This window comes from Oncorhynchus gorbuscha, linkage group LG10 (genome assembly GCF_021184085.1).
Source record: "Oncorhynchus gorbuscha isolate QuinsamMale2020 ecotype Even-year linkage group LG10, OgorEven_v1.0, whole genome shotgun sequence".
Taxonomy (NCBI): domain Eukaryota; kingdom Metazoa; phylum Chordata; class Actinopteri; order Salmoniformes; family Salmonidae; genus Oncorhynchus; species Oncorhynchus gorbuscha.
In genome coordinates this window covers 98,238,327-98,256,455 of record NC_060182.1, presented here as the reverse complement: position 1 = coordinate 98,256,455, position 18,129 = coordinate 98,238,327, and the positions used below count along the sequence as shown (strand labels likewise).

Genomic DNA, 18,129 nt, shown 5'->3' with positions numbered 1-18,129 from the left:
ACCAAACACCCACTACAGGTGTACTATCTTAGTCACTCCTACTCAATACCAAACACCCACTACAGGTACTATCTTAGTCACTCAATACCAAACACCCACTACAGGTCCTGTCATAGTCACTCCTACTCAATACCAAACACCCACTACAGGTACTATCTTAGTCACTCATACTCAATACCAAACACCCACTACAGGTCCTGTCATAGTCACTCAATACCAAACACCCACTACAGGTCCTGTCATAGTCACTCAATACCAAACACCCACTAAAGGTATTATCTTAGTCACTCATACTCAATACCAAACACCCACTACAGGTGTACTATCTTAGTCACTCCTACTCAATACCAAACACCCACTACAGGTACTGTCTTAGTCACTCCTACTCAATACCAAACACCCACTACAGGTACTGTCTTAGTCACTCAATACCAAACACCCACTACAGGTACTGTCTTAGTCACTCAATACCAAACACCCACTACAGCTACTATCTTAGTCACTCAATACCAAACACCCACTACAGCTACTATCTTAGTCACTCAATACCAAACACCCTCTACAGGTACTATCTTAGTCACTCCTACTCAATACCAAACACCCACTACAGGTACTGTCATAGTCACTCCTACTCAATACCAAACACCCACTACAGGTACTATCAGGAATCACTCCTGAACACCAAATGTATAGGCAAGGCTCAACTTCCTCACTCTCTGTTTTAAACCATGTGAATGTTGTCTCATTTTGATGCTAGCCTCCTCACCCTGCCCCGGTGTGGTGGGTAAGGTAACTGTGAGGTGTGTCAGTCTCAGGCATGGTGTGGTGGGTAAGGTAACTGTGAGGTGTGTCAGTCTCAGGCATGGTGTGGTGGGTAAGGTAACTGTGAGGTGTGTCAGTCTCAGGCATGGTGTGGTGGGTAAGGTAACTGTGAGGTGTGTCAGTCTCAGGCATGGTGTGGTGGGTAAGGTAACTGTGAGGTGTGTCAGTCTCGGGCATGGTGTGGTGTTCCAAGAAATCTGTTTACGAACCTGTTACACCAACTAGCCTATCCTAGCATCTAAGCAGGTTTTTAGATGTTTCACAATTGTGTTGTAGTCCTGAACTAGCTCATCTTATCCACCTTGTCAAGGGCTTGATAATGAGTTGACTATCTCCAGAATAGATCACACACGTTTTTTAAACCTGTTAACTACCTTTGCTACGGTTGAACATTTTTCGTAACTGAAAATAAATCCCAGGTTTTCCAGCAATCCCTAGTTGTAGGATTCCTGGATTCCCTGCTTATTCTCTCTTAATTCCAGGAATATTCAAACCAGGATTTCTAGAAAACCAGGGAATTTTGGTAAAAAATACAGGGAATGTTGTAATCCTAATCTAAGCAGTTTTCTACTGTTGCTTCTCTCTGTTATGAGAGGGAAGATGGCGTCGTACTGTATGCCTGCCGTCTTGCTAGCTCCAACCCACGTTGCTATTTTGTGATTCTTTTGATGTTTATCTTCACTTTTTTTTCTTTTTCCACTTAAATGTTATCGGCATTTCTTATTGTTCGACAATGACTTCTTGAATCATCAGATCGGCAGTTGTGAACCTTAATTCCGGCTTCGACTTCGACTCATCAGCCCTGGGCTCGTTGTGTAATTCCGACGCTATTTTCGGGGCTACCCAAGCGGAAATGCCGGCCAAAAACAAGCAGGAGAGGAGAATCCTGGTAGAGGTTAAGGCGACGGGAAAAGCGGCCACCTCTTTATCTCCATTCTATTGGCCAATCACTTGATAATACATCAAATGGATGACCTCCGACCCTGGATTTGCTCCCAACGGTACTCTCGTAATTTGCAATATTCTCTTATTTTCTGAAACTTTTTTTTCGGACATGATACTCCTCATGGCTATCCAAACTCGATGGATTCTCCGAGCGGACAGGCCGTTAGGTTCATGGAAATCAAGAGGGTGGAGGGGTGGGTATGTCTCTAAATCAACAGCAAATGGTGTGTTGACTCTAGTGCAGTGTAAGTCTCTACCCATTGTTCACCCATCTTGGAATACCTGACTGTCAAATGCAGACCCATCTACCTCCAGAGAGAGTTTATTTGTCATCAAGACAAATAGATGTAGATATTCCACGTCAGGACAACCACAACGGGCTGGAACTCAACGAACTGTACGAGGCTACGAACAAGCGGGAATCCATGGCTGCTTTTCAATTTCCGACACGTAATGCCCGACTTCCATCAACACGTCTCCTTTGCCACGAGGGGCAGTAAAGACTACTCTTACTCTACTCACACGCAAGCGTTAAAGGCCCTCCCTTATCCCCCCCATGATTCTATACTCCTACTTCCTGTCTACAAGTAGAAGAAGCTCAAACAGGAAGTACCCGTGACACGCTCCATTGAGAAATTATCCTCTGAATCGGAGGCTATGCTATAGGACTGCTTTGCTAGGACTGACTAGAATATGTTCCGTCACCAACTTCATTAGGGAATGCATCGCCGATGTCGTCCCCACAGTGAGGGTTTGCTGCTTAACCCAATCAAAAGCCCTGGATGAACACAGAGGTTGGTGCTAAGCTAAAGGACAGGGCTACCACACACAGGGCTACCACACACAGAGCTACTACACACTGAGCTATCACAGGGCTACCACACACAGAGCTACTACACACTGAGCTATCACACACTGAGCTATCACACACTGAGCTACTACACACAGAGCTACCACACACAGAGCTACTACACACTGAGCTATCACACACAGAGCTACTACACACAGAGCTATCACAGGGCTACCACACACAGAGCTATCACAGGGCTACCACACACAGAGCTACCACACACTGAGCTACTACACACTGAGCTATCACACACTGAGCTATCACAGAGCTACCACACACAGAGCTACCACACACAGAGCTACCACACACAGAGCTACCACACACAGAGTTACCACACACAGAGCTGTCATAGGGCTACCACACACGGCTATCACAGGGCTACCACACACAGCTATCACAGGGCTACCACACACAGAGCTACCACACACAGAGCTACCACACACAGAGCTACCACACACAGAGCTATCACAGAGCTACCACACACAGAGCTATCACAGGGCTACCACACACAGAGCTATCACAGGGCTACCACACACAGAGCTATCACAGACAACCCTGATGCTACTGCTGAGGACAGGAACAAGTACAAGAAGTCCCACTACAACCTCTGCAGAGCCATCAAACAACAAAAGGACCATATAGGGACCATCATATTACACCGGCTCTGACGCCCACCGCATGTGGCAAGGAGCTACAGTCCATTACGGATTACAGAGGGAGACCCAACCGTGATCAACGATGCCTCTCTACCAGACAAACTCACTGCATTTTACATCCGACAAAAACAACACAGAGTTGTGCATGAGGGCACCCGCTGACCCAGAGGACTGTGGCAAGGAGCTACAGTCCATTACGGATTACAAAGGAAGACCCAACCGTGATCTGCCCAACGATGCCTCTCTACCAGACAAACTCACTGCATTTTACATCCGACAAAAACAACACAGAGTTGTGCATGAGGGCACCCGCTGAACAGCTTTTACTCCCCAGGACATAGACTGTAAATAGTTAACATAATGGCTACACAAAATGGCTACACAGACTATCTGCCTCGACTTCTACTTTATCCTGCCTCGACTTCTACTTTATCCTGCCTCGACTTCTACTTTATCCTGTCTCGACTTCTACTTTATCCTGCCTCGACTTCTACTTTATTCTGTCTCGACTTCTACTTTATTCTGTCTCGACTTCTACTTTATCCTGCCTCGACTTCTACTTTATCCTGCCTCGACTTCTACTTTATCCTGCCTCGACTTCTACTTTGTCTCGACTTCTACTTTATCCTGCCTCGACTTCTACTTTATCCTGCCTCGACTTCTACTTTATCCTGCCTCGACTTCTACTTTATCCTGTCTCGACTTCTACTTTATCCTGCCTCGACTTCTACTTTATCCTGTCTCGACTTCTACTTTATCCTGCCTCGACTTCTACTTTATCCTGCCTCGACTTCTACTTTATCCTGCCTCGACTTCTACTTTGTCTCGACTTCTACTTTATCCTGCCTCGACTTCTACTTTATCCTGCCTCGACTTCTACTTTATCCTGCCTCGACTTCTACTTTATCCTGCCTCGACTTCTACTTTATCCTGCCTCGACTTCTACTTTATCCTGTCTCGACTTCTACTTTATCCTGTCTCGACTTCTACTTTATCCTGCCTCGACTTCTACTTTATCCTGCCTCGACTTCTACTTTATCCTGCCTCGACTTCTATTTAAAAAAAAAATAATAATATTTGACTGAGTCTGCACACTCAACACATTGACACTACCACACACACACTCACATAACACACAAACATACTGACTCACTCAGACACACACACACACACACACACACACACACACACACACACACACACACACACACACACACACACACACACACACACACACACACACACACACACACACACACACACACACACACACACACACACACACACACACACACACACACACACACACACACACACACACACACACACACACACACACACACACACACACATCATCATCCATAGTTGCTGCTGCTACTCATCTTGATGCCTAGTCACCTTCCCCCTATATAAACCTGCCCCTACCACTCCAGTATCCACATTGTTAATATGGTACTGACCCTGTATATAGTCACCTTCCCCCTATATAAACCTGCCCCTACCACTCCAGTATCCCTGCACATTGTAAGTATAGAATTGGCACTGATCTTGATTACTGCATTGTTGGGAAAGAACCAGCAAGAAAGCGATTTCACTGTACTTGTGCAGGAATAAAGTTGATCTCATGGCTCCTCTGCAGTAGGAGGCAGCATGGAGTTTGTAGTGGTGGGATGGTTGATTTGGGACGCGTGTCCTCTCCAGCATGCTGTTCAGTGGTGTGGAAGACGAGTCTTCTGCAGATCGTTTGCTCTCAACTGGTTCAGTCTGGTATTTTGGGAGAGATGTTTTAGGAGTTAAGGTCGTTTTTTTTTTTTTTTTCTGCTCAGTTGATTGTGGTTCTTTCTCCTTGGTTCAGAGCACGGACACGGACAGCAGTACTACGTCCAGCCTTGTAGGTTCAGGGGGCCAGCCTCCCTCCCTACCCCAGCCTGAGGAGCAGTTGGTTGGGGAGAAGAAGCAGTTCAGGGCCCTGAAGGCAGCAGAGGACTGTCTGTCCCACCAGCTACAGCAGCTGAGCAGGAACCCGTTTGAGGACAGCGTTGAGCTGCGTACCCCTCTAAGGCAGGACCTAGAGGGCCGGGTCAGACAGATCGCCCTCCGAGAGGGGTTATACGTCCTCCCTAGAACGCATCCTCCACCCCTCACCTCCATCACCATTGCCACCTCCCGCCGCTCCCCCCTCCCCGAGCCTCCACAGGCGTCCCAGTTCACCTTAGAAGGGGTCTCCCAACCCACAGTGCAGGGGTGGCTACCTCAGACACGGCCCCAGCAGCAGGGGAGGGAGAGCACCACCACCTCGACACACTGCTCCATGTCCAGAGACACAAACACCATGACTGGATCACAGGCCAACAGCAGCCGTCTGTACCCCAGAGACAGAAAGACACGCCTGTGCCAGGAGCCGGGCCGGGAGCCGGGATGGGAGCCGGGATGGGGGCCGGGATGGAAGCCGGGCCGGGAGCCGGGCCGGGAGCCAGGCCAGGAGCCGAGACAGGAGCCGAGACAGGAGCCGAGACAGGAGCCGAGACAGGAGCCGAGACAGGAGCCGGGCCAGGAGCCGAGACAGGAGCCGAGACGAGGAGCCGAGAGAGGAGCCGAGACAGGAGCCGAGACAGGAGCCGGGCGAGGAGCCGAGACAGGGGCCGGGCCAGGAGCCGGGCCAGGAGCCGAGACAGGGGCCGAGACAGGAGCCGAGACAGGAGCCGAGACAGGAGCCGGGCCAGGAGCCGAGACAGGAGCAGGTAGAATCCCGGCTGAATCCATCTTTACCGCTTACTGACTAAAGAACTGACACTGTTATAGACTGACACTGTTATAGACTGACACTGTTATAGACTGACACTGTTATAGACACTGTTATAGACTGACACTGTTATAGACTGACACTGTTATAGACTGACACTGTTATAGACTGACACTGTTATAGACTGACACTGTTATAGACTGACACTGTTATAGACTGACACTGTTATAGACTGACACTGTTATAGACTGACACTGTTATAGACTGACACTGTTATAGACTGACACTGTTATAGACTAACACTGTTATAGACTAACACTGTTATAGACTGACACTGTTATAGACTAACACTGTTATAGACTAACACTGTTATAGACTAACACTGTTATAGACTGACACTGTTATAGACTGTTATAGACACTGTTATAGACTGACACTGTTATAGACTGACACTGTTATAGACTGACACTGTTATAGACTAACACTGTTATAGACTAACACTGTTATAGACTGACACTGTTATAGACTGACACTGTTATAGACTGACACTGTTATAGACTGACACTGTTATAGACTGACACTGTTATAGACTGACACTGTTATAGACTGACACTGTTATAGACTGACACTGTTATAGACTGACACTGTTATAGACTAACACTGTTATAGACTGACACTGTTATAGACTGACACTGTTATAGACTGACACTGATACTGACACTATAGACTGACACTGTTATAGACTGACACTGTTATAGACTGACACTGTTATAGACTGACTGTTATAGACACACTGTTATAGACTAACACTGTTATAGACTGACACTGTTATAGACTGACACTGACACTGTTATAGACTGATACTGACACTGTTATAGACTAACACTGTTATAGACTGACACTGTTATAGACTGACACTGTTATAGACTGACACTGTTATAGACTGACACTGTTATAGACTGATACTGTTATAGACTGACACTGTTATAGACTGATACTGTTATAGACTGACACTGTTATAGACTAACACTGTTATAGACTGACACTGTTATAGACTGACACTGTTATAGACTGACACTGTTATAGACTGACACTGTTATAGACTGACTGTTATAGACTGACACTGTTATAGACTAACACTGTTATAGACTGACACTGTTATAGACTGACACTGTTATAGACTGACACTGTTATAGACTGACACTGTTATAGACTGACACTGTTATAGACTGACACTGACACTGTTATAGACTGATACTGACACTGTTATAGACTAACACTGTTATAGACTGACACTGTTATAGACTGACACTGTTATAGACTGACACTGTTATAGACTGTTATAGACTGACACTGTTATAGACTGACACTGTTATAGACTGATACTGTTATAGACTGACACTGTTATAGACTAACACTGTTATAGACTGACACTGTTATAGACTGACACTGTTATAGACTAACACTGTTATAGACTGATACTGTTATAGACTAACACTGACACCGTTATAGACTGACACTGTTATAGACTGACACTGTTATAGACTGACACTGTTATAGACTAACACTGTTATAGACTAACACTGTTATAGACTGACACTGTTATAGACTGACACTGTTATAGACTGACACTGTTATAGACTGATACTGTTATAGACTAACACTGACACTGTTATAGACTGACACTGTTATAGACTGACACTGACACTGTTATAGACTGACACTGTTATAGACTGATACTGACACTGTTATAGACTAACACTGACACTGTTATAGACTGACACTGTTATAGACTGACACTGTTATAGACTAACACTGTTATAGACTGATACTGACACTGTTATAGACTAACACTGACACTGTTATAGACTGATACTGTTATAGACTGACACTGACACTGTTATAGACTGATACTGTTATAGACTATCACTGTTATAGACTAACACTGTTATAGACTAACACTGTTATAGACTGACACTGTTATAGACTGTTACACTGTTATAGACTAACACTGTTATAGACTGACACTGTTATAGACTAACACTGTTATAGACTAACACTGTTATAGACTGACACTGTTATAGACTGATACTGTTATAGACTAACACTGTTATAGACTAACACTGTTATAGACTGATACTGTTATAGACTAACACTGACACTGTTATAGACTAACACTGACACTGTTATAGACTAACACTGTTATAGACTGACACTGTTATAGACTGACACTGTTATAGACTGACACTGTTATAGACTGACACTGTTATAGACTGACACTGTTATAGACTGACACTGTTATAGACTAACACTGTTATAGACTAACACTGTTATAGACTAACACTGTTATAGACTGACACTGTTATAGACTAACACTGTTATAGACTGATACTGTTATAGACTAACACTGACACTGTTATAGACTGACACTGTTATAGACTGACACTGACACTGTTATAGACTGACACTGTTATAGACTGATACTGACACTGTTATAGACTAACACTGACACTGTTATAGACTGACACTGTTATAGACTAACACTGTTATAGACTGATACTGACACTGTTATAGACTAACACTGACACTGTTATAGACTGATACTGTTATAGACTGACACTGACACTGTTATAGACTGATACTGTTATAGACTAACACTGTTATAGACTAACACTGTTATAGACTGACACTGTTATAGACTGACACTGTTATAGACTAACACTGACACTGACACTGTTATAGACTAACACTGTTATAGACTAACACTGTTATAGACTGACACTGTTATAGACTGATACTGTTATAGACTAACACTGTTATAGACTAACACTGTTATAGACTGATACTGTTATAGACTAACACTGACACTGTTATAGACTAACACTGACACTGTTATAGACTAACACTGTTATAGACTGACACTGTTATAGACTGACACTGTTATAGACTGACACTGTTATAGACTGACACTGTTATAGACTGACACTGTTATAGACTGACACTGTTATAGACTAACACTGTTATAGACTAACACTGTTATAGACTAACACTGTTATAGACTGACACTGTTATAGACTAACACTGTTATAGACTGATACTGTTATAGACTACTGTTATAGACTAACACTGACACTGTTATAGACTAACACTGTTATAGACTGACACTGTTATAGACTAACACTGTTATAGACTGACACTGTTATAGACTGACACTGTTATAGACTGACACTGTTATAGACTGACACTGTTATAGACTGACACTGTTATAGACTGACACTGTTATAGACTAACACTGTTATAGACTGACACTGTTATAGACTGACACTGTTATAGACTGACACTGTTATAGACTGACACTGTTATAGACTAACACTGTTATAGACTGACACTGTTATAGACTGACACTGTTATAGACTGACACTGTTATAGACTGACACTGTTATAGACTGACACTGTTATAGACTGACACTGTTATAGACTGACACTGTTATTCACACTCAGATCTGTTATAGACTAACACTGTTATAGACTGACACTGTTATAGACTGACACTGTTATAGACTAACACTGACACTGTTATAGACTGACACTGTTATAGACTGACACTGTTATAGACTGACACTGTTATAGACTGACACTGTTATAGACTAACACTGTTATAGACTAACACTGTTATAGACTGACACTGTTATAGACTGACACTGTTATAGACTGACACTGTTATAGACTAACACTGTTATAGACTAACACTGTTATAGACTGACACTGTTATAGACTGACACTGACACTGTTATAGACTAACACTGACACTGTTATAGACTGACACTGTTATAGACTGACACTGTTATAGACTGACACTGTTATAGACTAACACTGTTATAGACTAACACTGTTATAGACTGACACTGTTATAGACTGACACTGTTATAGACTGACACTGTTATAGACTGACACTGTTATAGACTAACACTGTTATAGACTAACACTGTTATAGACTGACACTGTTATAGACTGACACTGACACTGTTATAGACTAACACTGACACTGTTATAGACTGACACTGTTATAGACTGATACTGATACTGTTATAGACTGACACTGTTATAGACTGACACTGTTATAGACTGACACTGTTATAGACTAACACTGTTATAGACTAACACTGTTATAGACTGACACTGTTATAGACTAACACTGTTATAGACTGACACTGTTATAGACTGACACTGTTATAGACTAACACTGTTATAGACTAACACTGTTATAGACTGACACTGTTATAGACTAACACTGTTATAGACTGATACTGTTATAGACTGACACTGTTATAGACTGACACTGTTATAGACTAACACTGTTATAGACTAACACTGTTATAGACTAACACTGTTATAGACTGACACTGTTATAGACTGACACTGTTATAGACTGACACTGTTATAGACTGACACTGTTATAGACTAACACTGTTATAGACTAACACTGTTATAGACTAACACTGTTATAGACTAACACTGTTATAGACTAACACTGTTATAGACTAACACTGTTATAGACTAACACTGTTATAGACTAACACTGACACTGTTATAGACTGACACTGTTATAGACTGACACTGTTATAGACTGACACTGTTATAGACTGACACTGTTATAGACTGACACTGTTATAGACTGACACTGTTATAGACTGACACTGTTATAGACTGACACTGTTATAGACTAACACTGTTATATACTAACACTGTTAATCACACTCAGATCTGTTATAGACTGACACTGTTATAGACTGACACTGTTATAGACTGTTATAGACTGACACTGTTATAGACTGACACTGTTATAGACTGACACTGTTATAGACTAACACTGTTATAGACTGACACTGTTATAGACTAACACTGTTAATCACACTCAGATCTGTTATAGACTGACACTGTTATAGACTAACACTGTTATAGACTAACACTGTTATAGACTAACACTGTTATAGACTAACACTGTTATAGACTAACACTGTTATAGACTGACACTGTTATAGACTGACACTGTTATAGACTGACACTGTTATAGACTGACACTGTTATAGACTAACACTGTTATAGACTGACACTGTTATAGACTGACACTGTTATAGACTGACACTGTTATAGACTGATACTGTTATAGACTGACACTGACACTGTTATAGACTGATACTGACACTGTTATAGACTAACACTGTTATAGACTGACACTGTTATAGACTAACACTGTTATAGACTGACACTGTTATAGACTGACACTGTTATAGACTAACACTGTTAATCACACTCAGATCTGTTATAGACTGATACTGTTAATCACACTCAGATGACCTGGTGTTTAAGAAAAGGAATGTCCTCTGGACCCTAACACTGTCACACTCTCTCTCCCTCTCCCCCCTCTTCCTCGGTCTCCCTCTCCCCCCTCTTCCTCGGTCTCCCTCCTCTTCCTCCCTCTCCGCCCTTTTCCTCGGACTCCCTCTCCCTCCTCTTCCTCGGTCTCCCTCTCTCCCATCCAGCTGCCTGGTAGAGACCAAGAGAACCCATTTACTGGCCCCCCCCACTCTGCAGCTCCTCTCCCTCTGACCCCAGTCATGTACGGGCAGATTTCCCGGTCTCACCCCGACGAAGGTCGTCCTGGGTCCATCATGGGTTCTGGAGCAGACTGGGTCTCTGGAGCCTGGACCACCAGAACGGGTCAGGTCTCCCACCTCCACGTCACCCTCTCCCCTGGTCCTAAAGGGGCTGAAGAGACGTCCCGGAGACTTCTGTCTTTTGCTCCTGTCAGACACTCCTCTGTCGTCTCCAGCAGTGTTGACGAAGACGAGAGCCTAGGTTACGCCCCCGATCCTGCTCCGGCCAATAAGACGGGGTCGCAGGAGAACAGAGATCCAATTTGGAGACAGGGGCAGGAGACGGCCGACGCCTCAGTCCAAATCACCACGGCAACGGCAACCTCCACCTTCCCACAATGCTTCACACCTCCCCAGAGGCTGACTGGTACCGGTCCGTCTAGGCAGGCGGCGCTGACGGTTCTGTTGCCCTATAAACCACACGGTAGTGAGGAGATGTTCTACGTACCCCAGACACATCCTGAGCCACAGCTTTCCCCCATACGATCTGACTCCACCATGGAGAGTTCCCACCCAGGTACAGCATCTCTTATCGAGCTAGTTAAAATACATTATTTAGACATTTCTAAACTATCTATAGTGACGCTGACAGACTGACAGGTATTCCAAGGCATTCAATAATGAATGATCCCCTCGGTCTAGAGAACTCCTGAAGGCTAACTTAGATCGTACTGTAATAGATGCAGCCTCCTGGCCCCTCCTCTCTCCCCTCTGGCCTCCTCTCTCTCCTTTGGCCCCTCCTCCTCCCCTCTGGCCCCTCCTCTCTTCTCTGACCTCCTCCTCTGTCCTCCTCTCCTCTGGCCCCTCTTCCTTTCCTCTGGCCTCTCCTCTGGCCCCTCCTCTCTCTCCTCTGGCCCCTCTGGCCCCTCCTTTCTCTCCTCTGGCCTCTCCTCTGGCCCCTCCTCTCTCTCCTCTGGCCCCTCTGGCCCCTCCTTTCTCTCCTCTGGCCTCTCCTCTGGCCCCTCCTCTCTCTCCTCTGGCCCCTCTGGCCCCTCCTTTCTCTCCTCTGGCCTCTCCTCTGGCCCCTCCTCTCTCTCCTCTGGCCCCTCTGGCCCCTCCTTTCTCTCCTCTGGCCCCTCTGGCCCCTCCTTTCTCTCCTCTGGCCCCTCCTCTCTCTCCTCTGGCCTCCTCTCCTTTGGCCTCCTCTCCTCTCTCTCCTCTGGCCCCTCCTCTCTTCTCTGGCCTCCTCCTCTGTCCTCCTTTCCTCTGGCCCCTCCTCCTTTCCTCTGGCCTCCTCTCCTCTGGCCCCTCCTCCTCTCCTCTGGCCCCATCTCTCTTCTCTGGCCTCCTCCTCTGGCCTCCTCCTCTGGCCTCCTCCTCTGGCCCCTCCTCCTTTCCTCTGGCCTCCTCTCCTCTGGCCCCTCCTCTCCTCTCTGGCCTCCTCCTCTGGCCTCCTCCTCTTTCCTCCTCTCCTCTGGCCCCTCCTCCTCTCCTCTGGCCCCTCCTCCTCTCCTCTGGCCCCTCCTCTGGCCTCCTCTCCTCTGGCCCCTCCTCCTCTCCTCTGGCCCCTCTTCTGGCCTCCTCTCCTCTGGCCCCTCCTCCTCTCCTCCCCCAGACGGTTAGCAGCTGGTCTTTTGTAACAGGCACTGTGTATCAAATTAATTATTCATGTTCCAGTGTGAGTGCAAGAGAGAGGCAGAGTCAGGTCCGACAGCGATGCTCGTCAGAGATAGTAAATATATAATAATAATATATGCTATTTAGCAGACGCTTTTATCCAAAGCGACTTACAGACAAGTGTGCATACATTCTATGTATGGGTGGTCCCGGGGATCGAACCCACTACCCTGGCGTTACAAGCGCCATGCTCTACCAACTGAGCTACAGAAGGACCAATAGTAGTAAGAGAGACAGGGCTTCCTCTCCGAGGCACTCACCCGTTCCTCCCGCTCTCTCTCTCTCTCTCCTCCCCAGGCTCGGACGACGCGGTGCCCCCTCGCTTCAACATAGAGATCCTGGGGTCACGAGAGCAGCAGGTGGACCAGGTGGTGGACAGAGGGGTAAACATCAAACACACAGAGGGAATCTACAGCAAGAGACAAAGACTGGGAGAAAACTACAGTATGGAGAGGACAGGTGAGCACTCAGTATAGTGAGGGTCTAACACTTGGGGGAAGGACCGGGTCAGTGTAGTGAAGGTTTAACACTGGGAGAAGGACCGGGTCAGTGTAGTGAGGGTTTAACACTGGGGGGAAGGACCGGGTCAGTATAGTGAGGGTTTAACACTGGGAGAAGGACCGGGTCAGTGTAGTGAGGGTTTAACACTGGGAGAAGGACCGGGTCAGTGTAGTGAGGGTTTAACACTGGGAGAAGGACCGGGTCAGTATAGTGAGGGTTTAACACTGGGAGAAGGACCGGGTCAGTACAGTGAGGGTTTAACACTGGGAGAAGGACCGGGTCAGTATTGTATACAGTATGTATATATTTCATATATATTTCATGGACAGAGTCACTGCTTTGTGTGTGAATGTTATTTTCTCATTAATTCTTAACCAGATACCATTTCCACCCTCAGGTACCACCGTGCCAGACAATGAAGGCCAACCACAGTCAAAATGCTTCTCTCATGTCACAGGAGGGTTAACCAGAGTACCTGCTATACCAATCACCACCACTAGAGGTCATGCTATACCAATCACCACCACTAGAGGACCTGCTATACCAATCACCACCACTAGAGGACCTGCTATACCAACCACCACCACTAGAGGTCATGCTATACCAATCACCACCACTAGAGGACCTGCTGTACCAACTACCACCACTAGAGGACCTGCTATACCAACCACCACCACTAGAGGACCTGCTATACCAACCACCACCACTAGAGGACCTGCTATACCAACCACCACCACTAGAGGACCTGCTATACCAACTACCACCACTAGAGGACCTGCTATACCAACCACCACCACTAGAGGTCCTGCTATACCAATCACCACCACTAGAGGTCATGCTGTACCAACTACCACCACTAGAGGACCTGCTATACCAACCACCACCACTAGAGCACCCTCTGCAGCCAATAGAGACCATGGAACCTCAATCACCACCTCCACACACACCCAGGGTGTCCCAGACACAGACCACCCTGTCCAGCCCTCCCTTCGCTGCAGCCTGGGGGTGGGGGAAGAGGAGCTGGAGGTGTTTCAGCCTCTGCATGTAGAGATGGACTATAGTTCCATGAACCTCCACCATCACTTCCCCAAAACCCACCATCTCCAAATGGACCATCAGATCTCCAACGCTCACCTTGTCCGAACCTCAGCCCCTCACCCAGGGATGGAGCGAGAGCCGGGGAGCCGGGACCATAGTCTAGCCCAGCGGAGTGGCAGCACTCTGGACCAACTGTGGCGCAGGTTCAATGAGAGGTGGAGCCTGGAGGAGGCCCGGCCCACCAATGAGAGAGAGGCGTCCCTCCTGGAGCGGCTGGAGCGTTTGTCCCGCCTCATCCACAGCACCGGGACCTCCGCCCCGCCAGAGCCAGAACCAACGCAGCAGACTGATACCACAGAACAAGAGGGAGGAGGGAGGAGAAGAGAACGAAAGAGTGGTAGGAAGGAGGAAGAGAGGAGAAGAGGTGTGGAGGAAGGGAGGAGTAGGAGAGAGGAGAGCAGCTGTGGCCGGAGCGATCCCCATGCTAAAGCTAACCAGGCTAAGGCTAGTGTTCCCCGCCAGGCCTGGGAGCAGCAGGATGAAGACAGCTCTAGCCCCTCCCATGGTCCGGCCCACAGCTTTAGCCCCTCCCACCTCCCGGCCCGTAGCCAATATCTGTGTCCAGCAGAGAGAGAGAGGTCTGGGAGTGTCTCAGGGGAGACCAGCAGCTCCATGTCAACAATAGACACAGCCCGACTGGTGAGGGCCTTCGGAGCCCACAGGGTCAGATGGCTGAATACACAAGGTGGGTTCAGCAAGGTGAGGGCCTTCGGAGCCCACAGGGTCAGATGGCTGAATACACAAGGTGGGTTCAGCAAGGTGAGGGCCTTCGGAGCCCACAGGGTCAGATGGCTGAATACACAAGGTGGGTTCAGCAAGGTGAGGTCCTTCGGAGCCCACAGGGTCAGAGGGCTGAATACACAAGGTGGGTTCAGCAAGGGTTCTGCTTGAGGTGTACATGTTACTTGGGAACACGTTTCAATTCAACAAGATTTTTAATGAACATTAGCTTACGTTTACGAACTATTCTCTTTTTGTTCAACTCACCTAGGGACCAGCCACAGGACCAATCACAGGACCAGCCACAGGACCAGCCACAGCCTTAGTAAACTGTACAGCACCATCCTCCAGCAGAGGCAGAGCAAGGAGCAGAGGAGAGGGAGGCCCAGAGAGACTCCTCATATCCCAGTCCCCTCAGAGTCTACTGGCACTGATAACTCTGTAGTATGTCTACCGTTCTGTTGACTTGTTCTTCTGTCTCTCTCTCTCTTCTCCTCTCTCTTCTCTCCATCTCTCTCTTTCTCTCTCTCTCTCTCTCTCTCTCTCTCTCTCTCTCTCTCTCTCTTCTCCTCTCTCTTCTCTCCATCTCTCTCTTCTCTCTCTCTCTGCTCTCTTCTCTCCATCTCTCTCTCCTCTCCATCTCTCTCTTCTCTCCATCTCTCTCTTCTCTCTCTTCTCTCCATCTCTCTCTTCTCTCCCTCTCTCCTCCATCTCTCCTCCATCTCTCTCTTCTCTCCCTCTCTCTCTTCTCTCCCTCTCTCTTCTCTCCATCTCTCTCTTCTCTCCCTCTCTCCTCCATCTCTCCTCCATCTCTCTCTTCTCTCCCTCTCTCTCTTCTCTCCCTCTCTCTCTTCTCTCCATCTCTCTTCTCTCCCTCTCTCTCTCCTCTCCCTCTCTCTCTTCTCTCCATCTCTCTCTCCTCTCTCTCTCTCTCTCTCCTCTCTCCTCTCTCTCTCTCTTCTCTCTCTCTTCTCTCCTCTCTCTTCTCTCTCTCTCCTCTCCATCTCTCTCTCCTCTCCCTCTCTCTCTCTCTCTCCTCTCTCTCTCTTCTCTCCATCTCTCTCTCTTCTCTCCATCTCTCTCTCTTCTCTCCATCTCTCTCTCTTCTCTCCATCTCTCTCTCTTCTCTCCATCTCTCTCTCTCTCTCCATCTCTCTCTCTTCTCTCCATCTCTCTCTCTTCTCTCCCTCTCCTCTCTCCTCTCTCTCTTCTCTCCCTCTCTCTCTTCTCTCCCTCTCTCTCTCTCTCCTCTCTCTCTTCTCTCCCTCTCTCTTCTCTCCCTCTCTCCTCTCTCTCTTCTCTCCCTCTCTCTTCTCTCCCTCTCTCTCCTCTCTCCTCCATCTCTCTCTCTTCTCTCCTCCATCTCTCTCTTCTCTCCATCTCTCTCTCTTCTCTCCTCCATCTCTCTCTCTTCTCTCCTCCATCTCTCTCTCTCTTCTCTCCATCTCTCTCTCTTCTCTCCATCTCTCTCTCTCTTCCCTCTCTCTTCTCTCCCTCATCTCTCTCTCAATTTCAATTCAAGAACTTTATTGGCATGGGAAACATATGTTATCATTGCCAAAGCAAGTGAAATAGATCATAAACAAAAAGTGAAATAAACACTAAAAATGAACAGTAAACATTACACTTCCAAAAAAAGATTTAAAATGTCATATGATGTCTACAGTGTTGTAATGGTCTGCAAATAGTTAAAGTACAAAAGGTAAAATAAGTTAACATAAATATGGATTGTATTTACAATGGTGTGTGTTCTTCACTGGTTGCCCTTTTCTTGTGGTAACAGGTCACACATCTGCTGTCTTCTCTTGAGAGCCATGTCTGCCTACGGCGGCCTTTCTCAATAGCAAGGCTATGCTCACTGAGTCTGTACATAGTCAAAGCTTTCCTTAAGTTTGTGTCAGTCACAGTGGTCAGGTATTCTGCCACTGTGTACTCTCTGTTTAGGGTCAGTCACAGTGGTCAGGTATTCTGCCACTGTGTACTCTCTGTTTAGGGCCAGTCACAGTGGTCAGGTATTCTGCTGCTGTGTACTCTCTGTTTAGGGCCAGTCACAGTGGTCAGGTATTCTGCCACTGTGTCCTCTCTGTTTAGGGCCAGTCACAGTGGTCAGGTATTCTGCCACTGTGTCCTCTCTGTTTAGGGCCAGTCACAGTGGTCAGGTATTCTGCCACTGTGTACTCTCTGTTTAGGGTCAGTCACAGTGGTCAGGTATTCTGCTGCTGTGTTCTCTCTGTTTAGGGCCAGTCACAGTGGTCAGGTATTCTGCTGCTGTGTACTCTCTGTTTAGGGCCAGTCACAGTGGTCAGGTATTCTGCCACTCTCTGTTTAGGGCCAGTCACAGTGGTCAGGTATTCTGCCACTCTCTGTTTAGGGTCAGTCACAGTGGTCAGGTATTCTGCTGCTGTGTACTCTCTGTTTAGGGCCAAATAGCATTCTAGTTTGCTCTGTTTTTTTTTGTTAATTCTTTCCAATCAATGTGTTAAGTTAAATCTTTTTGTTTTCTCATGATTTGGTTGGGTC

General features: G+C 46.6%; 1 protein-coding gene across 1 annotated transcript in view; it reads left to right on the top strand.

The window, feature by feature from the left end:
• The window catches only part of alms1 (ALMS1 centrosome and basal body associated protein), a 33,787-nt gene extending 22,084 nt beyond the window's left edge, over positions 1–11,703 (top strand). The window contains exons 10-11 of the mRNA XM_046367613.1: positions 5,129–6,014; positions 11,560–11,703. Of these exons, the coding sequence (XP_046223569.1) occupies positions 5,129–6,014; positions 11,560–11,570 (897 nt within the window). The 3' untranslated portion in view covers positions 11,571–11,703. The remainder of the gene's footprint in view (positions 1–5,128; positions 6,015–11,559) is intronic.
• The last annotated feature ends 6,426 nt before the right edge of the window (positions 11,704–18,129 follow it).